Source organism: Oncorhynchus mykiss, chromosome 31 (genome assembly GCF_013265735.2).
Source record: "Oncorhynchus mykiss isolate Arlee chromosome 31, USDA_OmykA_1.1, whole genome shotgun sequence".
Taxonomy (NCBI): domain Eukaryota; kingdom Metazoa; phylum Chordata; class Actinopteri; order Salmoniformes; family Salmonidae; genus Oncorhynchus; species Oncorhynchus mykiss.
Window position 1 is genome coordinate 11232250 of NC_050571.1, and position 22773 is coordinate 11255022.

The 22773-nt window shown below is 45.7% G+C and overlaps 1 protein-coding gene across 13 annotated transcripts in view; it reads right to left on the reverse strand.

The window, feature by feature from the left end:
* Positions 1-22463, reverse strand: part of ogt.1 (O-linked N-acetylglucosamine (GlcNAc) transferase, tandem duplicate 1) — a 40340-nt gene extending 17877 nt beyond the window's left edge. For 2 of the 13 annotated variants that reach the window (XR_005041178.1, XR_005041177.1), the window contains exons 1-14: positions 22051-22448; positions 15099-15282; positions 14309-14552; positions 13991-14059; positions 10264-10380; positions 9491-9570; positions 5460-5670; positions 4811-4951; positions 3778-3878; positions 3471-3624; positions 3159-3260; positions 1776-1973; positions 1056-1214; positions 474-563 (exon numbers count right to left, since the gene is read on the reverse strand). Coding sequence is in view for 11 of the 13 variants with exons in the window: in XM_036970151.1 (XP_036826046.1) it covers positions 474-563; positions 1056-1214; positions 1776-1973; positions 3159-3260; positions 3471-3624; positions 3778-3878; positions 4811-4951; positions 5460-5670; positions 9491-9570; positions 10264-10380; positions 13991-14059; positions 14309-14552; positions 15099-15282; positions 22051-22087 (1887 nt within the window). In the remaining 2 variants the exon portion in view is untranslated. Of the gene's footprint in view, positions 1-473; positions 564-1055; positions 1215-1775; positions 1974-3158; positions 3261-3470; positions 3625-3777; positions 3879-4810; positions 4952-5459; positions 5671-9490; positions 9571-10263; positions 10381-11838; positions 12083-13990; positions 14060-14308; positions 14553-15098; positions 15283-22050 lie in introns of those variants that run through there. The other 11 variants (XM_036970155.1, XM_036970153.1, XM_036970152.1 and 8 more) reach the window with 8 other exon arrangements.
* Positions 22464-22773: the final 310 nt, after the last annotated feature.

Below are 22773 nucleotides of genomic sequence, written 5' to 3' on the forward strand. Positions count from 1 at the left end.
ACAGGAGTAGAGATGAGGGAGAGACAGGAGTAGAGATGAGGGAGAGACAGGAGTAGAGATGAGGGAGAGACAGGAGTAGAGATGAGGGAGAGACAGGAGTAGAGATGAGGGAGAGACAGGAGTAGAGATGAGGGAGAGACAGGAGTAGAGATGAGGGAGAGACAGGAGTAGAGATGAGGGAGAGACAGGAGTAGAGATGAGGGAGAGACAGGAGTAGAGATGAGGGAGAGACAGGAGTAGAGATGAGGGAGAGACAGGAGTAGAGATGAGGGAGAGACAGGAGTAGAGATGAGGGAGAGACAGGAGTAGAGATGAGGGAGAGACAGGAGTAGAGATGAGGGAGAGACAGGAGTAGAGATGGAGGGAGAGGATTTAAATCTTTACTCTGAAGTGTTGGGTGTGGCTGAGTGGACAGAGAAAAGGAAGCTACTTCCGAAGTACTTAGATTCAGTTCTCAATCGGAGTTTACTCACCTGTGACAGGTCAGTGAAGTGATGGGCCTCGGCCACCACTTTAACCCTAAAGTTGGTGTTGTCATCTGGGCTCAGGGCATAGCAGAACACCTGGGGAGAGAATGTTATAACCATGTTACGACCAACTGTTAGAACCGCAGCCAAACATGTTATAACCATGTTACGACCAACTGTTAGAACCCCAGCCAAACATGTTATAACCATGTTACGACCAACTGTTAGAACCCCAGCCAAACATGTTATAACCATGTTACGACCAACTGTTAGAACCCCAGCCAAACATGTTATAACCATGTTACGACCAACTGTTAAAACCCCAGCCAAACATGTTATAACCATGTTACGACCAACTGTTAAAACCCCAGCCAAACATGTTATAACCATGTTATGAGCAACAAATTTAAAATAATGTTTGTCACTATAACACCTCACTTATTTATCCATTATTTATTCAGTTACATCAAAAAAAAACATTGTCATTTAAATCAATCGAATCCAAGTAAACAAACATCAGTTCATTTTAAATCATTGGTTGTTGCCAGTCTAGTGGTAATATGTCACACAACAGTAAGAAACCCTCACCTCAAACTTCTCAGAGTTGTGCATGCCGGGGATGGACTGCATGAGGTGGGAGGTGGGGTGGTTCCCGAAGTCAGAGCTGACATATCCTACCCTCAGACGCCCTGCGCTGGCCTTCAGGTCCTTGGGGTACTCAAAGGCCGGCTTGTGGAGCGCATTGATCTGTGGAGGGACGGGGACAGGTGCGTTAGACTAACCAGGATGCATCCCAAATGGCTTCCTATTCCCTATATAGTGAACTACTTAACCAAAAATACTGCCCTACGTAATGAAAAGGGTGCCATTTGAAACCTAGTCCAAGGCTCTATTCTAGCATACTACATAGAATGATTGCTAAGTATGGACACTGGAACATCATAGCCTGTCAGACGATGACCATAAACCCTAGCTCCTTTCACGTGGTCCAACTAGACAAGGCAGATTGAAACCAGATCCCTCGTCCATTACGCAGTTACAACTAGCCTGAACCTGACCGTGACATCCAACCCTAACCAATCTATGACCGGACCAAGCTCTTCCCCCTTCAAGCAACCCAACCACCTTCTGCCATCTATGGCTGCTTTTAATGTATATTTTCAACTAAATAAAAGACTAAGGGCTTAAGTTTCTTTAAAATGCGCCAGGCGGGTAACTTCCAAGCCATCCCACCTAACCGTTTACCCTTCACCATGCAAGCATCCCAGCCCAACTTTCACCTGAATAGAAGGTCAATGCTGTACTTGCTTTGATGAGGGCCTGTACCTTGTCCAGACAGAGGTTGCCGTGCCTCTCAGCAATGGCCTTGCGGAAGCCGTGAGAGAGGGGGTACAGCATGCTGTGGTGGGGGTGCACCGAGGGCAGGCGGTTCTTATCCAACTGGTCAGCCACGATGCTCACCAGCTTCTTCATACGATCATCATAGTCTGTCCAGTCACACACAATCTGGGGAGAGGAGAGGACTGCTGTCTAAGTGGTGAGGTGCGTGTTGGTGTGAGAAGTTTTGTGAGGCAGTCTGACGTGGAACATCTGGGAAATGTAAATCAAAGAGCAGTAACTTGAGCCTTACTTGGTTTAACTCATCAATACATGAGGATTTGGCCTCGAGCGTATCTGCAGTAACTTGAGCCTTACTTGGTTTAACTCATCAATACATGAGGATTTGGCCTTGAGCGTATCTGCAGTAACTTGAGCCTTACTTGGTTTAACTCATCAATACATGAGGATTTGGCCTCGAGCGTATCTGCAGTAACTTGAGCCTTACTTGGTTTAACTCATCAATACATGAGGATTTGGCCTCGAGCGTATCTGCAGTAACTTGAGCCTTAATTGGTTTAACTCATCAATACATGAGGATTTGGCCTTGAGCGTATCTGCAGTAACTTGAGCCTTAATTGGTTTAACTCATCAATACATGAGGATTTGGCCTCGAGCGTATCTGCAGTAACTTGAGCCTTACTTGGTTTAACTCATCAATACATGAGGATTTGGCCTTGAGCGTATCTGCAGTAACTTGAGCCTTACTTGGTTTAACTCATCAATACATGAGGATTTGGCCTTGAGCGTATCTGCAGTAACTTGAGCCTTACTTGGTTTAACTCATCAATACATGAGGATTTGGCCTCGAGCGTATCTGCAGTAACTTGAGCCTTACTTGGTTTAACTCATCAATACATGAGGATTTGGCCTTGAGCGTATCTGCAGTAACTTGAGCCTTAATTGGTTTAACTCATCAATACATGAGGATTTGGCCTCGAGCGTATCTGCAGTAACTTGAGCCTTACTTGGTTTAACTCATCAATACATGAGGATTTGGCCTTGAGCGTATCTGCAGTAACTTGAGCCTTACTTGGTTTAACTCATCAATACATGAGGATTTGGCCTTGAGCGTATCTGCAGTAACTTGAGCCTTACTTGGTTTAACTCATCAATACATGAGGATTTGGCCTCGAGCGTATCTGCAGTAACTTGAGCCTTACTTGGTTTAACTCATCAATACATGAGGATTTGGCCTTGAGCGTATCTGCAGTAACTTGAGCCTTAATTGGTTTAACTCATCAATACATGAGGATTTGGCCTCGAGCGTATCTGCAGTAACTTGACATAGGAGACTAGTGTGTGTGTGTGTACCTGCAAGCAGTGTGCTAGGTTGCAGTAGGCATCAGGGAAGTCAGGCTTCAGTTTCAGGGCTGTACGGTATGAAGCAATGGCTTCTGGGATGTTTCCAGAGTCCTGAGGGGGGAACAATAACTGAATCATAACACAACTTCCTTTATAAATAAAATGAAATGTAATATTTCCATTCATTAAAAAACTAATTGCAGACCCAATTTTGTTCTGCGGAATATCAGTGACAGAAGAAAAGTGAAGTCGACTTCACTGTAGGTCTGATAGGAGTGGATTTAGAATTGGGGTTGAGAACAGAGATGGCAGATGAGTCACCTTGTGTATGGAGGCCAGGTTAGAGTGAGCGTCAGCGAAGGCAGGGTTGATCTGGATGGCTCTGGTGTAACACTGTAGAGCTCCCTGGATATCCTGCATCTCCTTCAGAGTGTTGCCCATGTTGGAGTAGGCATCAGCAAACGTAGGGCTGATTCTACAGACACACAAACAATTCAATAGGACGCCAATCAACTCCATTCAGAACCTTGAAATGAAAGAGCATCCCTAAAAGTTGCCTCTGTCGATTGTCAAACCACAACTGATTGAGATGAGAGGGCGAGACGGAGGGAGGCGTCTGTCTACGGACCTGATGGCCTCCTTGTAGTGCATGAGGGCCTCCTGGAGTTTCCCCTGTTGTTGCAGAACGCTGGCCAGGTTAGAGTGGGCCGCAGCAAACTCTGGAAACACCTGAAGAGAACCACATGTTAAAATACATATCACAACAGAACACTGGCCAGGTTAGAGTGGGCCGCAGCAAACCACAACCACACACGTTATAGGGTGTCCAATCAAAAACAACAAAAATCTCATAATTCAAATTCCTCAAGCATACAAGTATTTTACACCATTTTAAAGATAAAATTCTCGTTAATCCAGCCAGTGTCTGATTTCAAAAAGGATTTACAGCGAAAGCACCACAAACGATTATGTTTGGTCACCACCAGGCCACAGAAAAACACGGCCATTTTTTCCAGCCAAAGAGAGGAGTCACAAAAAGCAGAAAGAGATTAAATTAATCCCTAACCTTTGATGATCTTCATCAGATGACACTCATAGGACTTCATGTATGTTTTGTTTGATAAAGTTCATATTTATATTAAAAAAAGAGTTTACATTGGCGCGTTACGTTCATATTACCGGATGTATTACAATATGAAATCCAACACTTTTACATATCATGTTAATGGTATGTTAGAGAAAGACCACCACTGAACGATTCAGAACATGAATTAATCATATTTGTCTTGGTAAAATGTATGTTATAACACAAGGAGGCGAAATGATCGCCAAAGCAAGTTTTCACCCACTCTGGGCAGAGTGAGTAGACACCTAATAGGTTAAAATACATACTATAACAGGACACTAGCCAGGTTAGAGTGGGCCTGCTGTAAACTCTGGAAATAACCCCCCCCCCACCCCTGAAAAGGTTCAGTCACGACCAGATTCATGAAATGACACTTCCTTAAAAAGAGAACACTGAGCTGACGTGATTAAGATTGCGGAAAAAAACAAAACAAGGGCTTATAAACAGCCTTCCTTTAACCTATCAGGTAAAATACTTTTCAATGCTACCGTCAATGCTTTCTATGAGCATTCTGCCATATAGTTAACTCTCTCACCTCCAGGGCTTTCCTGTAGAGCTGGACGGCGTCCTCGATGTTGCCCTGCTCCCTCTTGATGTTGGCCAGGTTGTTGAGAGAGTCTGCGTGGGTGGGACACAGACGCAGGGCCGTGTTGTAACACTCCTCAGCTTCGGACACCTGGGAGAGGCGGGGTTCAAACCACACATGGTTAAACCAGAGACACACACATTCACAGACACCCCACACACAAACACATTTTCAGACAGACACCAAGCCCCCAAGAGGGCCAACAGAAAAGGAAACCCCAACAGACAGACGCCAAGGCCCAGAGGGGGCCAACAGAGAGGCAGAACAGAGACAACAGCGACGGCTAACAGACAGCTGGAACCCATATCAATCTTCATCTATTTGCAGCTGAACAAAAGACATTTAAGCATCCCAAAATAATCTTTGTCTAGAGTAGTGGTGAAAGGGATAGCTGCAACAATCACGAAGACCAGTGTGTCATGAATATCCATCTAACCACACCCCCGTCATCTCCTAAACTGGGTCAAGGAGGACATGGCATGCACAGGGCACAGTGAACTGCTGCGGCCTGCTGGGACAGCCGTGCCTCTCACACTGGGAGTAGGGATGCAGAATAACGGAGCAGTTGCTCACTGCGTGGACACACACACACACACACCGTGTTCTTCCTTACATTGCCCTTCTCCTTGAGGGCGTTGGCCAGGTTACAGTAGGCGTCGGGGAAGTGGGGCTGCAGCTCGATGGCGCGGCGGTACGTGTCGATGGCCAGATCGATAAGACCCTGCTCGTAGTAGACGCATGCCAGGTTGCCGTGGACGACTGCATGGTTGGGGCTCAGGCTGAGGGCCCGCAGGTAGCCAGCCACCGCTCTGAATGGTTGGAAGAAGAGAGAAGGGTGGGTATACTGGTAACAACTAAGGCAAAGGCTGCCCACCACCGCTCTGCAGAGCAGAGAACAGAGTGGCACTAGTGCTACTGAGCTGTAGTAACATTAGTCTTTGTTAAGATGGTGCTGTACTGGATGGCCTCCGTTTTGCCAACTTTGAGATAATTTGGTACTTTATTTTCTCTAAATGTATTCGCTATCATTCTTAAAAACGGACAACAATTGAACATCAGATCGGCAGTTACTGCATTCCGGCTTCACCTTATCTGCCCTGGACTCTTCATGTTATTCTGACCAAATTCAGGCTACCCAAGAGGAAACACCAACATTAGAGGTAGGGGGGGGTCATGGTTAAGGTGAAGGGAGAACCTGCCATATCTTCTCTCCATTCTACTAGTCACTTGATAGAAAGAACCTCTGATCACAGATTTGCTACCAACGGAACTCCCAAAGCTGAAATGGTCTCTGCTTTTCTGAAACATGGCTCTTGGGCAAGATGCTCCCTCATGGATATTCAACTCGATTTGGGCTGTCACCCCCCCCCAAAAAAACTTGAGTTTGTTCTTTTGTTCAATGGTTTGTTAGAAATTTTAAAACTTATTTTTCCCAATAAAGACAACCTGCGTTTTATTAATATTAACTATATATGTAGGCTACTGAGCTCATCTGATGCTTTAAGCACACTGGTTAAATAACACAAATGACTCAAGAGAGCCTAACCATGAAAAAAAAAAAAAAAGTGTATCTCAATGTTGCTTATTTGAAAAATCTTTACAGCTCTCTTTCAATAAAGACGCAGCATAAAAAATAAAAAAAAGAAAGTAGTAATGTCCTGATCCTATAGAAACGTCATAAAACAGGCCTACCGGTTTACTTTACATCCCTTGCACAGATAACTTCCAGACATGTCTGCCCGGAGCTCACTGGGAAACAGACGAGAATATTTTATACAATTAGCAAGTTTGCTATCGTGAACTTCAGGCCGGACCCAAGTTAATAGTCGATACAACATTCCAAGTTCCTTGCAGACAGGCCATGCTAGCCAATGTGATTTATACAGCCTATCAACCACACAAATCGACCCATCGACTAAATGGGGTCAGCCCTAAACTCAATGGATTCTCCATTCACCGTGTCGACAGGACAGTGGGAGAAATAGAGGAGGACGGGCTTTTGCCACTTCGACAACTGGTGTGCTGACTAGAGCGTGGTGGAGGTGTCGACTCATTGTTCACCATTGCCCCTTTTCCTTCCAGAGGCTGCTTTTCAGGTTGCCGGAGATTTTTATTCTGCATCATTAAGACACTTGATGCCCAACTTCCATCAACAAGTCTCCCTTGTCACATGGCACCGTCATAGGATGCCACCTTTCCAACAAGTCAGTCAAGTCATTTCTGCTCTGCTAGAGCTGTCCCAGTCAACTGTAAGTGCTGCTATTGTGAAGTGGAAACATCTAGGAGCAACTATGGCTCAGCCCCGACGTGGTCGTCCACACAAGCTCACAGAACAGGAACGCCGAGTGCTGAAGCCCGTAGTGCATAATTTTTTTTTTATCTGTCCTTGGTTGCAACACTCACTACCGAGTTCCAAACTGCCTCGAAGCAACGCCAGCACCAGAACTGTTTGTCGGGAACTTAATGAATTCAGTTTTTATGGAAGATCACCATAAGCAATGCCAAGTGTCAGCTGGAGTGGTGTAAAGCTCATGGTTGTCATGGGTCGGGTTACGTTCCTTAGTTCCAGTGAAGGGAGATCTTAACGCTACAGCATACAATGACATTCAAGACGATTCTGTGCTTTCTACTTTGTGGCAACAGTTTGGGGAAGGCCCTTTCCTGTTTCAGCATGACAATGTCTCTGTGAACAAAGCGAGGTTCATACAGAACTGGTTTGTTGAGATCGGTGTGGAAGAACTTGACTGGCCTGCACAGAGTCCTGACCTCAACCCCATCTTACACCTTTGAGGTGAATTGGAACTGAATTGGGCTGCAAGCTAGGCCTAATCGGCCAAAATCAATGCCCGACCTCACTAATGCTCGAGACTGAATGGAAGCACATCCCTGCAGCAATGTTCCAAAATCTAGTATTTAGTGAAGAGCACTTTTGCCAGTCCTGTCTGGTCCAGCGATGGTGGGACTGTGCCCATATGCGACGTTGTTGCCGGTGATGTAAGGCAGGTCCTCACCAGACAACAGGTCTACAAGCCCTCAGTCCAGCCTCTCTCAGCCTATTGCGGGCAGTCTGAGCACTGATGGAGAGATTGTGCGTTCCTGGTGTAATTTGGGCAGTTGTTGTTGCCATTCTGTACCTGTCCCGCAGGTGTGATGTTCGGATGTACTGATCCTGTGCAGGTGTTGTTACACGTGGTATGCCTCTGCGAGGACGATCAGCTGTCCGTACTGTCTCCCTGTAGCGCTGTCTTAGGCGTCTCTCAATACGGACATTGCAATTTATTGCCCTGGCCACATCTGCAGTCCTCATGTATCCTTGCAGCATGCCTAAGGCATGTTCATGCAGATGAGCAGGGACCCTGGGCATCTTTCTTTTGGTGTTTTTCGGAGTCAGTAGAAAGGCCTCTTTAGTGTCCTAAGTTTTCATAATTGTGACCTTAATTCCCTACTGTCTGTACAGGTGCATGTTCATGCATGGGAAACAGCATTTAAACCCTTTACAATGAAGATCTGTGAAGTTATTCTGATTTTTTTTGCAGAGTTTATTTTCCATAACCAAAAATTTAGCATTTTCAGCTAGTGGACAAAACCGAAAGTACGAGAAGAATAGAAATAGTGCACATAGAACAGTTCTACATCTTGGATTTGTTTTCAATGAGAAAGACAGATCTATAACTCACATTTCTACGTGAATATGGTTGGGTCGCCAAAAACGTTATATATTCCAGCTTTAAATAAAAGTTTAAATACTACAGAAAGTCAGATTATGTACAATATAAAAACAGACTTACCCACAAGATAATATACTACCCTTACAAACCAGAACCAAGGCTCGACAAAAGCTCTACTTGCGGCAGAAACATTGGGTTTGTGCACTGCTGCTATTACCTACCACCCACCAAATCTACAGCTACTACCTACCACCAAATCTACAGCTACTACCTACCACCAAATCTACTACTAAATCTGCCTACCACCACCAAATCTACTACTAAATCTGCCTACCACCACCAAATCTGCCTACCACCAAATCTACAGCTACTGCCTACCACCAAATCTACAGCTACTGCCTACCACCACCAAATCTACTACTAAATCTGCCTACCACCACCAAATCTACTACTAAATCTGCCTACCACCACCAAATCTACTACTAAATCTGCCTACCACCACCAAATCTACAGCTACTACCTACCACCAAATCTACAGCTACTACCTACCACTGACCACCAAATATACTACTACTACTACCACTACTACCTACCACTACTACCACCTACCACTACTACCTACCACTACCACTAACTCTGCCTACCAGCACAAAAGCTACTACACCATGCATATGGTTCTGTGTGTGTTTGACTTTCTTCAAAATGTAATTACAAGGTGTCAGAGCGTCATACCTAGGTCTGCGTCCCAAAATGGCACCCTATTCCCTATACAGCACACAATTCTGACTGGAGCCCTACGGGACCTGGTTAAAAGTAGTGCACTACACAGGGAATAGGGTGTCATTTTGAACACATTCCCTATTATCAGCCTAAGACTCACTATGTGAATTGAGGATAATTAGGAGTGAACGAGGGAGTGTCTTCAGGTCTAACTGGTTATGCCACGGGAAAAGTCTCTGACCTGTCAAAGATGCGAGCCTCTTTCAGAACGTTGCCCAAGTTGATGTAGGCATCCAGGAAGTTGGGATCCAGAGTCACAGCCTGACAAACACCCAGAAATACATCAAAACAGACAGGACATACTGTATTAGAAGGGTGTTAAACGTCTCCTCCCAACACCAGTTGTAATGTGGAAATATTTAAGATTAATAAAAGTTCCTTTTCAGTTTAGAGTAATTAACAGAATGCTTAGCATATTTCTATACGTTTTCCCATGCTATCCACATGACCTTAAGTGTTCCATTTGTGACACAGGTTGGTCACGAGTTGCAATGCTGGATGTTACTCATATCTGTTGAAAGGGACTGACGCTAGACTGCAGTTTCAAGGAGGCTGATTGTTGTTGTATTCTGTGGAACACTGATTCTGTGGATAGCAGCCGACAAGGTCTTGGCTTTCTGGTGCTGTATAATTACGATAAGGACCTTCTCTGCAAAGGCCAAGCTAAACATTCTCTCTGCTCCTGTTGCAACTTGAATTAAACAAAATAGATTTTCTGATTGACTATATCCACCACTGCGCTCGCTTTTGTTCACCTAAAAAAATCCCCTTTAGACCAGTGAACAGGGACAGAATATTCCACAGTACTCTACTTAAAATGTTCTCAGACATTAATAGTATTGTGTGTGAATTATCAAATGTTTCAGCCCAGACATGTATCATTTAGTCAGTGACACTCGACTATCCTGGTCTGTCCTTTGTTTTTACACCATCGGCTGTGTAGAAAAGTCTCACCTTCTCAAAGTGGTGTATGGCCAACCATATCTCTCCCTGGGCGTTGAACACACAGCCCAGGTTGCTCCAAGCCACCGCAAAGTTGGGCTGAGTCTCAATAGCCTTCAGGTAACACGCCTTCAATGGGTTAACAATCAAAACCAGAGGAGAGGAAGAGTAGTGGTAGGAGGAGAGGAAGAGTAGTGGTAGGAGGAGAGGAAGAGTAGTGGTAGGAGGAGAGGAAGAGTAGTGGTAGGAGGAGAGGAAGAGTAGCGGTAGAGGTTGTAAAAATCAAATAAAAATGGGAAAAAAATCAAATAAAAAGGGCAGAGGAAACAGAATTAGTGACCGTTCTCAACTAAAGCAAAAAGTGAGTGTGCAGCATGGACTCGCCTGCGCTGAAATCTGCGGCGCTAAGCTGCCTGGCTTATTCCTACGCTGCGCAGATCCAACCAGCACCCACACGCAGACCGACATTCTGCAGTTATCAGCATGGCCTCTTTCACAACACGAGGAACCGAAACGACTAGACACTACTAGACTTTTCTTCTGTTTTGTTATGTACAGCCCTTAAGCTGCTGATATGAGTGAAGGAAAATACCTAAAATGATATTCAAATGTATTAAAACAACCAGTAACTTCGTTAGTTGCAGTCTATTTGATAGCTGTATCTCTCACAACCTTGAATGGCGGGTGCTGCGTGCAGGTGGAGGTCCCTGTAATGCGTGCGCACAAAAATCTACGTGGGCCGGGCGTGTCCTAGGTGTGTGTCTGACTACAACCAAAGTCACCCCGCACGCCACCGACCCTGCTGCTGCTTAGCAACACAAGGTCGTTGTTCGCCGCTGCTGCGCTCGCTGACCCCGGCCGCCTTGCGGACCGGCTGCAGACCCAGAGTCCCGGGAGACGCCCTGCTTACCCAGACTGTCACACTCTGTACCCACAATGCCTTTCAGAACCAACAGGCGGCAGGGGAGAGGGTTGGGGTTAGAAGTCTGAGACCGCAGCCAAGCGGCTGATTAGATAGAGGGGGAATACAGAGAAGGGGAGTTTGAAATTTAGGGGCATCAAGACGGCCAAGTGTCTGATACCCTAAGAGGACAGGAGAGCTGATCTACCACCAGAGCCCAGGGACTGCTCTGCAGGGCAATGCGGAAATAGAGGAGTTGTTTTAGAGAGACAAATTGTGTCCTGTTGGGAGTTTGGGGGTACGCTGGGTGCCAGGCTGACAGGGGGCGTCGGGGGGAGGGTCTGTAACCAGCAGGCCGGGGGGGGGGGGAGTGGGGGGGAAGCGTCGCTTGAGCCTGAGGCCTTTTTGGCCTTGGAAGGTTTGTTCGCTGCGCAGCCCCTGCGTTACTGCACACTCACAGCGCAGTCTGCACCATCGGCAGAACGCTGCAGCTCCAAAACCAAGAAGGAAATCAAATCAACAGGAAAAAAAAACACAACCAACAAGTCAGAGTTAGATGGTTCTTTTTCTTTAAATTCACATTTTCCCGCTAATTGCTTTCATGTTTGGTATATTTTTGGAATTTATTGATATAGGTTTTGGCCGTTGTTGTCATGGTAATTTAAGGTATTTAAAGGAATGCTTACTGTACTTCTCTTTCTGTTTTTGTTTGTTTTACTGTTCTTTTCTTGTTTTGTTTCTCTGCTCTTCAGAGGAAGCCACAAAGACAGAGGCATGACGTAGTAGTAGTTCGTGGGGTTTTCTTTTGCTGGCAGTTTACAAACCCGTTACCACATTGTTTGGACTTTGTCAGAGGGGAGGGCGGCAGCCTCAGCAGCTGGTGGTTGAGGACTGATGCTGCCCTAGTGATCCGCGTTTCAGCCAGGGCACCTAGGGTACGGTAGCAGGAGTAATGTCATCACCCACCTGAAACAACCTTCTAAATAACATCATCAGTTGTGGGGGAAAAAAAACCCAAGAGACAAAATAAAACAAGAGCGTTAGTAAAAGTTGGCAAACAATACATTCTTTTTTTTCTCCTCTCATATGGAAATTAAATAAAACATCCCAAGAAATAAACAGCACAAAAATAAGACCTGCTCTGTTAACATGCATGTTTATTTCATTATCCAAGGGAAAAAAAAGTGATGTTTCGGGGGGTGTGGGGGTTGGCACGAGGGAAGAAAGGCTTCAATAAAAATGTGTTATCAACCACTAATATTAATATTATGGCCAAGCTAGGAGAAAGGAGGGAGGATAACTAGCTTGATCTTCATCAAATGAACTGATGACATTTCTTTGGGAATAATATGTCATAGCATACACTTTTCCTTCAACCTCTTCTTCAAAAAGGATCTTTTTTTTTATGCTTGGCCTTTTCTTTGTCCTGTTGTGCTTGAATCCTGGCCAATGGGGAGTGAGAAGAAAAGCCTTGGCTGTGTAATGTTTGGACATCTAGAAGCCTCCATAGGTAGCTCTGAAATAAAGAGGGTTTCTCTCTAACCAAGCCAACTGAACGCGGGCGGCGGAGTGCAGATTGTGAGCTGTCTGCCTGACGCAGCATCAGACTGTACTACGGGCTCTTGTAAGGAGGGGTGTGTGTGAGAGATAGGGTATGAAAACATGGTACAGTCCTGACTATTCTATTAACCCACTCTTACAGCAGGGACAGTCAGATAAGATAACCAGTAGGGGGTGGGGGGGGGTGGAGCCTCTGATTGGGGTGTAGCTGGGGTGTCAGGAAGGCAGCTCTTAGCGCCACACTCCACCGGACCTAGCGAGCGCGCGGGGGGGAGGAGCAACAGCGCAGGGATGGCTGGCCTGGCAGCTCCCTGGAGCTCCTCCCCCTTCTGGCACCAAATAAGATGGCCTGGCACCAGGTCACCTAGCAAGATGTCAACTCCACAGCTCCAGCTTTCACCCAACCCAGGGAAGGTATAGATATCGTATCAGGGAGATGAATAGAGATATCACCAAAAAAAATAGCCAACGTACGCATGGCTTAGAGGAGGTAAATAAAGATGGAATAACAGGGTCAAAGGGCACTCCATAAAATACAAGACTAGCAAATCTGCATGGTACGGAGTAGTGGGAAAACTGTACTGATTGGCGGAGCTGTCGATTTGTTGTTAAATAACTGGAGTAATGTGGTTTGGTTAGAGGCCATCTTATCTTTTGCATTGCAGAGATGAACTATCTTCATCAGTTCATTTATCCTTCCAAGACCGAGCCAGCATTATCCCTCCAAAACCACCTTTGTTTTTATCATTTCAGGAGTTTAACAGAACCCTCATTATTGCTAGCAATTTGAAAAGCCCAGCCTTTCTTCCTGTGAGGGGAGGGGAAATGACCTGAGGCTGAGAGGTCAAAGCATTGTGAGGGGAAGCAGGGGAGTTGTGTGGGGGTGTTGGAAGTGGAGCTCAACAAGAACAAAGTATAAAGCGGTCTGAAAAGTCACTTACAGGGAGAGAGAAAAAGGGTTTAATGGGTTGGGGGTCTAGAGAATCCCCCCCCCCCTTAAGAAAAAGCCTCATAAGAAGGATGGGGAATCTGCCCAGAGCCAGGGTGTACTGGGGTGGGGCCTGCCCAAGGCGTAGTTGGGGGGAGGGTGGGGCCTGAGATTGGCATCAGGGACAGAAAAAAATCACACTCAAGTAAATGAGTAGAGTGGGGGGGGGGGGGGGGGGGAATAGAACTGACAAACAAAATATCTACAAAGAAATCAAAGTACAAAGTAAATTTTAAAATAAAAGATAGATAAGCAAAAAGCTGTGCCGGTGTCAAGCCCTTGGAACATACCTTAGCCTCTTCCAAACGCCCGAGGGCTTTGAGCAAGTTCCCCAGGTCGCTGCGGACACAGTACAGATCCTGAGGGACAGGAAACAGATTAGAGAAACGCACTACTAGACTGACCAACACATGTCATTTCAGATCTACACCCGCATTGACATCTGCTAAATACGTGTATGTGACCAATAAGATTTGATGTCAGATTGGGGTAGCTTGCGGGTGCAAGACATGTTCAGAGTCAAGGTCTGGCAGAACACCAAAACATTGGGTTTTGTGCTAGGCTGCTACCTTATGAGGTACAACAAACTGGGTCCAAGGTCTACTCACAGGGTTGTACTGTAGGGCTGAGACGTAGGCCTGGACGGCTCCCTCCATGTCCCCCGCTGCCACCAGGGCTGCTGCCAGGTTGATGTACCCGTCGATGAAGTCTGGTTTCAGCCGCAGGGCGTGGCGGTAGTGCTCTATAGCCTCCTGCAACTGGCCACGTTCCTTGTACACGTTGCCCAGGTTGGAGTAGGCCTCAGCCAGCATAGGATTCTGCTTGATGGCCAAGGTGCTGAAGTGGGCAGATCTGGAAGGACGGAGGTGGTGGTCACGGGGCGGGTAGGCAGTACTGGAGAGATGTGGTGGTGTGTGGTCCAGTACTGGTACTTTGGTCAATGGGAGATCTCATTTAGTAACACGCTAGCTGGTGTGTTGTGAGATAGTGGGACGACTAAATGATTGTGTGTGTGTGTGTGTGTGGGGGGGGTGTAAAACTTATGTTTCATTCAAATCACTTCCTTGTGCTTATAGTACATAGTAAGAGCAACAAGCCAAAACACCAGAGAAAAACAGCAAAATCCAAGCCAACAGCTGGATCACCTGTGAGAAGAGAAAACAGCCACCAACCCCTGTAAGAGTCATTTTAGAGACGCATGAAGATTAGTGACAGACCAGCTGCACAGCCAGCCATTTCTTACTCCCCAACACCACAGGTGTAGTAGTAACATGCACTGTAGCAGCCAGAGCGCTGCAGCTCCAGCCAGTCACAGTGGGCCCAGTATTCTCTCCAGACCAGGCCGCACCATGTAGACTGACTGCAGTGTGAGCCGACAACCCTCGCTGTCCACCTCACCTGTCGAGCCTGCGACACTGGAAGTGGATGGAGGAGAGCAGCAGTAGCACGCCCGTGTTGTCGGGCTCCTGCCTCCACAGCTGCATACAGTGGCGCTCGGCAGCCTCAAAGTCACCCGACTGGTACTCCCTGTGCGCCAGCTCGGCCAACCCTTGGAAGGAAAGCATACGTTGTTTTGTCGGTTCTGTATCACCAACACCCAACAACCCGAGGAGGGGGGAAACAACACGTTAGAGGTGATGGAAGAACACGAGGACAGAGACAAAATAATAAACAAGATTAGGTACTTGAGAAATCAAATCAGACCATTTATAAAAATGCCCCTGGGTGCTAAATAATTGCATCGTTGTAGATCAATCAATTTATTTTATTTTTTATTTTACCTTTATTTAACCAGGTAGGCAAGTTGAGAACAAGTTCTCATTTACAATTGCGACCTGGCCAAGATAAAGCAAAGCAGTTCGACAGATACAACAACACAGAGTTACACATGGAGTAAAACAAACATACAGTCAATAATAAAGTATAAACAAGTCTATATACAATGTGAGCAAATGAGGTGAGAAGGGAGGTAAAGGCAAAAAAAGGCCTTGGTGGCAAGGTAAATACAATATAGCAAGTAAAACACTGGAATGGTAGTTTTGCAATGGAAGAATGTGCAAAGTAGAAATAAAAATAATGGGGTGCAAAGGAGCAAAATAAATAAATAAATTAAATACAGTTGGGAAAGAGGTAGTTGATAGGGCTAAATTATATGTGGGCTATGTACAGGTGCAGTAATCTGTGAGCTGCTCTGACAGTTGGTGCTTAAAGCTAGTGAGGGAGATAAGTGTTTCCAGTTTCAGAGATTTTTGTAGTTCGTTCCAGTCATTGGCAGCAGAGAACTGGAAAGAGAGGCGGCCAAAGAAAGAATTGGTTTTGGGGGTGACTAGAGAGATATACCTGCTGGAGCGTGTGCTACAGGTGGGAGATGCTATGGTGACCAGCGAGCTGAGATAAGGGGGGACTTTACCTAGCAGGGTCTTGTAGATGACATGGAGCCAGTGGGTTTGGCGACGAGTATGAAGCGAGGGCCAGCCAACGAGAGCGTACAGGTCGCAATGGTGGGTAGTGTATGGGGCTTTGGTGACAAAACGGATTGCACTGTGATAGACTGCATCCAGTTTGTTGAGTAGGGTATTGGAGGCTATTTTGTAAATTACATCGCCAAAGTCGAGGATTGGTAGGATGGTCAGTTTTACAAGGGTATGTTTGGCAGCATGAGTGAAGGATGCTTTGTTGCGAAATAGGAAGCCAATTCTAGATTTAACTTTGGATTGGAGATGTTTGATATGGGTCTGGAAGGAGAGTTTACAGTCTAACCAGACACCTAAGTATTTGTAGTTGTCCACGTATTCTAAGTCAGAGCCGTCCAGAGTAGTGATGTTGGACAGGCGGGTAGGTGCAGGTAGTGATCGGTTGAAGAGCATGCATTTAGTTTTACTTGTATTTAAGAGCAGTTGGAGGCCACGGAAGGAGAGTTGTATGGCATTGAAGCTTGCCTGGAGGGTTGTTAACACAGTGTCCAAAGAAGGGCCGGAAGTATACAGAATGGTGTCGTCTGCGTAGAGGTGGATCAGAGACTCACCAGCAGCAAGAGCGACCTCATTGATGTATACAGAGAAGAGAGTCGGTCCAAGAATTGAACCCTGTGGCACCCCCATAGAGACTGCCAGAGGTCCGGACAACAGACCCTCAGATTTGACACACTGAACTCTATCAGAGAAGTAGTTGGTGAACCAGGCGAGGCAATCATTTGAGAAACCAAGGCTGTTGAGTCTGCCGATGAGGATGTGGTGATTGACAGAGTCGAAAGCCTTGGCCAGATCAATGAATACGGCTGCACAGTAATGTTTCTTATCGATGGCGGTTAAGATATCGTTTAGGACCTTGAGCGTGGCTGAGGTGCACCCATGACCAGCTCTGAAACCAGATTGCATAGCAGAGAAGGTATGGTGAGATTCAAAATGGTCGGTAATCTGTTTGTTGACTTGGCTTTCGAAGACCTTAGAAAGGCATGGTAGGATAGATATAGGTCTGTAGCAGTTTGGGTCAAGAGTGTCCCCCCCTTTGAAGAGGGGGATGACCGCAGCTGCTTTCCAATCTTTGGGAATCTCAGACGACACGAAAGAGAGGTTGAACAGGCTAGTAATAGGGGTGGCAACAATTTCGGCAGATAATTTTAGAAAGAAAGGGTCCAGATTGTCTAGCCCGGCTGATTTGTAGGGGTCCAGATTTTGCAGCTCTTTCAGAACATCAGCTGAATGGATTTGGGAGAAGGAGAAATGGGGAAGGCTTGGGCGAGTTGCTGTTGGGGGTGCAGTGCTGTTGACAGGGGTAGGAGTAGCCAGGTGGAAAGCATGGCCAGCAGTAGAAAAATGCTTATTGAAATTTTCAATTATGGTGGATTTATCAGTGGTGACAGTGTTTCCTATCTTCAGTGCAGTGGGCAGCTGGGAGGAGGTGTTCTTATTCTCCATGGACTTTACAGTGTCCCAGAACTTTTTTGAGTTAGTGTTGCAAGAAGCAAATTTCTGCTTGAAAAAGCTAGCCTTGGCTTTTCTAACTGCCTGTGTATAATGGTTTCTAGCTTCCCTGAACAGCTGCATATCACGGGGGCTGTTCGATGCTAATGCAGAACGCCATAGGACGTTTTTGTGTTGATTAAGGGCAGTCAGGTCTGGGGAGAACCAAGGGCTATATCTGTTCCTGGTTCTAAATTTCTTGAATGGGGCATGTTTATTTAAGATGGTTAGGAAGGCATTTTTAAAAAATATCCAGGCATCCTCTACTGACGGGATGAGGTCAATATCCTTCCAGGATACCCCGGCCAGGTCGATTAGAAAGGCCTGCTCGCTGAAGTGTTTCAGGGAGCGTTTTACAGTGATGAGAGGAGGTCGTTTGACCGCTGACCCATTACGGATGCAGGCAATGAGGCAGTGATCGCTGAGATCTTGGTTGAAGACAGCAGAGGTGTATTTAGAGGGGAAGTTGGTTAGGATGATATCTATGAGGGTGCCCGTGTTTAAGGCTTTGGGGAGGTACCTGGTAGGTTCATTGATAATTTGTGTGAGATTGAGGGCATCAAGTTTAGATTGTAGGATGGCTGGGGTGTTAAGCATGTTCCAGTTTAGGTCGCCTAGCAGCACGAGCTCTGAAGATAGATGGGGGGCAATCAGTTCACATATGGTGTCCAGAGCACAGCTGGGGGCAGAGGGTGGTCTATAGCAGGCGGCAACGGTGAGAGACTTGTTTTTAGAAAGGTGGATTTTTAAAAGTAGAAGTTCAAATTGTTTGGGTATAGACCTGGATAGTAGGACAGAACTCTGCAGGCTATCTTTGCAGTAAATTGCAACACCGCCCCCTTTGGCAGTTCTATCTTGTCTGAAAATGTTGTAGTTTGGAATTAAAATGTCTGAATTTTTGGTGGTCTTCCTAAGCCAGGATTCAGACACAGCTAGAACATCCGGGTTGGCAGAGTGTGCTAAAGCAGTGAATAGAACAAACTTAGGGAGGAGGCTTCTAATGTTAACATGCATGAAACCAAGGCTATTACGGTTACAGAAGTCGTCAAAAGAGAGCGCCTGGGGAATAGGAGTGGAGCTAGGCACTGCAGGGCCTGGATTCACCTCTACATCGCCAGAGGAACATAGGAGGAGTAGAATAAGGGTGTGACTAAAAGCAATAAGAATTGGTCGTCTAGAACGTCTGGAACAGAGAGTAAAAGGAGGTTTCTGGGGGCGATAAAATAGCATCAAGGTATAATGTACAGACAAAGGTAAGGTAGGATGTGAATACAGTGGAGGTAAACCTAGGTATTGAGTGATGAAGAGAGAGATATTGTCTCTAGAAACATCATTGAAACCAGGAGATGTCATTGCATGTGTGGGTGGTGGAACTAATAGGTTGGATAAGGTATAGTGAGCAGGACTAGAGGCTCTACAGTGAAATAAGCCAATAAACACTAACCAGAACAGCAATGGACAAGACATATTGACATTAAGGAGAGGCATGCTTAGTCGAGTGATCAAAAGGGTCCAGTGAGTGGAGAGGTTGGTTTAGGGTCACGGCGATTTAGACAGCTAGCCAAGCCAACCGGTAGCAAGCTAGCATAGGATGGAGTCTGTTGTTAGCCACCTCTTGCGTTCGGTCAGTAGATTAGTGGGGTTCCGTGTGGTAGAGGGGATTAATCCAAATCACACAACAACAAAAATAAGAACAATAGATATAGTTATAGAGGCCCGAGAAGAAAACATAATAATTCAAATAAATAAATTGTCCGATTGTCTATTCAGATAGCAGCCGGAAAGACAGCTAACGGTTAGCGGGCCGCAGATGGGCGTTCCGGTAACGTCGCGACAGAGGAGCCAGCCGGATCTCCTTCAGGTAGATAACGTCGGCAGTCCGGTTGTGAAGGCCCGGTGGGGCTCCGCGTAGGCAGTGAAACGGGTCCGGATAGGTGACTGCAGCCCAGGAGTGAATGATGGAACTCAGGCGTGATTGAGGGAGCTGGCTAGCACCGGAACAATCGATGTTTGCTCCGGAATCGACGAAAGCCGACTGTCACACGGATAGCAGCTAGCTAGCTGTGAGATCCGGGTATGAATGTCCAGAGAGCAGTTGAAATCCAGGGACATGGAGAGAAAAATCCGGTCCGGTATGTTCCGTTCCGAGCTGCGCCGCGCCGTACAAAAGAATAGTTTAATACAAATCGCTGTGTAGCAATGGACTGTCAATCACAGGGTATTAGTCATGTTTTAGAGACAAATATGGGGCTCCAGGTCAGATAGCTACTGTTATATAGGCCAAGAAGTCAACCGTCCTTGAAAATAGCAGCAGGCATTCTTCCTTTGAAAGATACACTACATGACCAAAAGTACATAGAGTTGGTCCCCAGCCTCCACTAGATGTTAGAACATTGCTGCCACATTCAGCCACAAGTGAGGTCGGGCACTTTACACCTCTCCAGCCAATGCTTGGCATTGCACGTGGTGATCTTAGGCTTGTGTGTGGCTGCTCTGCCATGGAAACCCATTTCATAAAGCTCCCGGCAAACAGTTCTTGTGCTGATGTGGGGTTGAGGTGAGGGCTCTGTGGTGGCTAGTCAAGTTCTTCCACACCGATCTCAAACCTAATGTGTGGACCTCGCTTTTTATTTTACCTTTATTTAACAAGGCAAGTCAGTTAAGAACAAATTCCTATTTTCAATGACGGCCTAAGAACAGTGGGTTCAGGGGCAGAACGACAGATTTGTACCTTGTCAGCTCGGGGATTTGAACTTGCAACCTTCCGGTTACTAGTCCAACGCTCTAACCACTAGGCTACCCTGCCGCTTTGTGAACGGGGGCATTGTCATGTTGAAACAGGAAAGGGCCTTCCCCAAACTGTTGCCACAAAGTACAAAGCACAGAATTGTCTAGAATGTCATTGTATGCTGTAGCGTTAAGATTTCCCTTCACTGAAACTAAGGAACGTAGCCCGAACCATGAAAAACAGCCCGAGACCATTATTCCTCCTCCACCAAACTTTATAGTTGACACTACGCATTCGGGCAGGTAGCGTTCTCCTGGCATCCGTCAAACCTAGATTCGCCTGTCGTATTTGCCAGATGATGAAGCGTGATTCATCACTACAGAGAACATGTTTCCATGTTGGAGAGCTTTACACCTCTCCAGCCAATGCTTGGCATTGCACGTGGTGATCTTAGGCTTGTGTGTGGCTGCTCTGCCATGGAAACCCATTTCATAAAGCTCCCGGCAAACAGTTATTGCGCTGATGTTGCTTCCAGAGGCAGTTTGGAACTTGGTAGTGAGTGTTGCAACAGAGGACAGACGATTTTTCCACTCTACACTCTTCAGCGGTCCCGTTCTGTGAGCTTGTGTGGCCTACCACTTCGTAGCTGAGCCATTGTTTGTCCTAGACTTCCACTTCACAATAACAAAACTTACAGTTGACCGGGGCAGCTCTAGCTGGACATAAATTTGAAACTGACTTGTTGGAAAGGTGGCATCCTATGACAGTGCCATATTGAAAGTCACTGAGCTCTTCAGTAAGGCCATTCTACTGCCAGTGTTTGTCTATGGAGATTGCATGGCTGTGTGCTCGATTTTACACTTGTCAACGGGTGTGGCTGAAATAGTCGAATCCTTTAATTTGAAGGGGTGTCCACACCTTTGTATATATAGTGTAGCTAACTAGCTAAATGATTAGCCGCTGTTAGCTATATAACAGTCAAGAGCTGAAGAAAAATTGTCAGTTGGGATTTTAACTAACGTTAGTTAGCTAGACAGTTATAACTAGCAAATGTTGATGAGCTTCGTTGTAAAAAGCATCAACATTTGCTAGTTAGAACTGTCTGACACGAAATATTATGGAAGACGCAATGTTGTGCGATTAAATGAAAATGGACCAAAGTAACGTACATAGTTAGATGAAATGTGAGGTGATGGTTTACAAATGTACGCTAGTTGGCGGAAAAAACAACCCATCAACATCTAACGTTCGCTAACTAGCTAAAATTAGATTGATGCCTAAAAATGTAAAGGTAAAACTAAACGGTCTATAGACAAAATAGTCAATAAACACAGTGTCAAATAATTATCCACGTTACCTAGCTAAATTTCATTGTATCAAACGTTGGGGAAGATAACTAAAATTACATTTTGCGAGATTATGGTCAAGCTAGCTAATACAATAACATCCTTCGGGCTCTGGCGGGTTCTACCTACATGATCCGTGTTGTGTATATCGCTACATAGCCACACCTGGCTAAGTGACATGCTATAATTGAAGTTGAATCAACATTTTGAATTATTTACACGCCGGCATAAAGTTTTTTTTTAATGGTTCTGCAAGATGTTAGCAGACTCGTGTCATGCTAGCTAGCTAGCTAGCTAGCTAGCGAGAGCTCTACCTGTGCTGTCAGCCACGTTTCCCACGGAGCTCGCCATCTCCTCGGTCTTCGAGTCTTGCACGGTGGTCGTCAGTGTTGTGGTTTGATGATATCAAATTAAGAGAAACGTTTAATTATAGGCGTCGATTGGTCGACGTTTCTTGAGCTGTTGCTAGCTAAAGCTGTTAGCCTAGCTATGCTAACCAGAGTCAATGCTAGCTAGTCAAGAAGAAAGCCACTCTCTTTTCATGAGTTGGCTAGCTCCTAAGCGATTTACTGTCCTTGTAATATATACGTCTGACTGCTAACAATCAACGTACTGCCACGGGACTCAAATAATTATTCCTTCAAATTCGCAATCATGAAGTGCTGCTTCGTCTTCAACAAAGCGACTCAAGGGACACAAAATGGCGAATAAGCCTCAGCCATGGACACATTTTTTGACAGAAAATAGATCCAATGAACATAATAAATCCACAAACTATACAGAAAATGAGCGTAATTTATTAACATTTTGATGACATATGAAATATTCATTCATTATTCAAAGAGCACAAACCCAACGTTTAAAAACGAGTATATGCAAACTTTTTGTAAATAATCATTTTAGCGCGGATGGATACATAACCGCAGTGAGTTTTTTGTGACGCATGTGCACTGCGGCAAATCGAAGGCGAAGAGAATGTTCTGAAAGATGACGTTCATTTCAGGGTTGTGAAGAGAAACTACGGCATTTAGCAGATG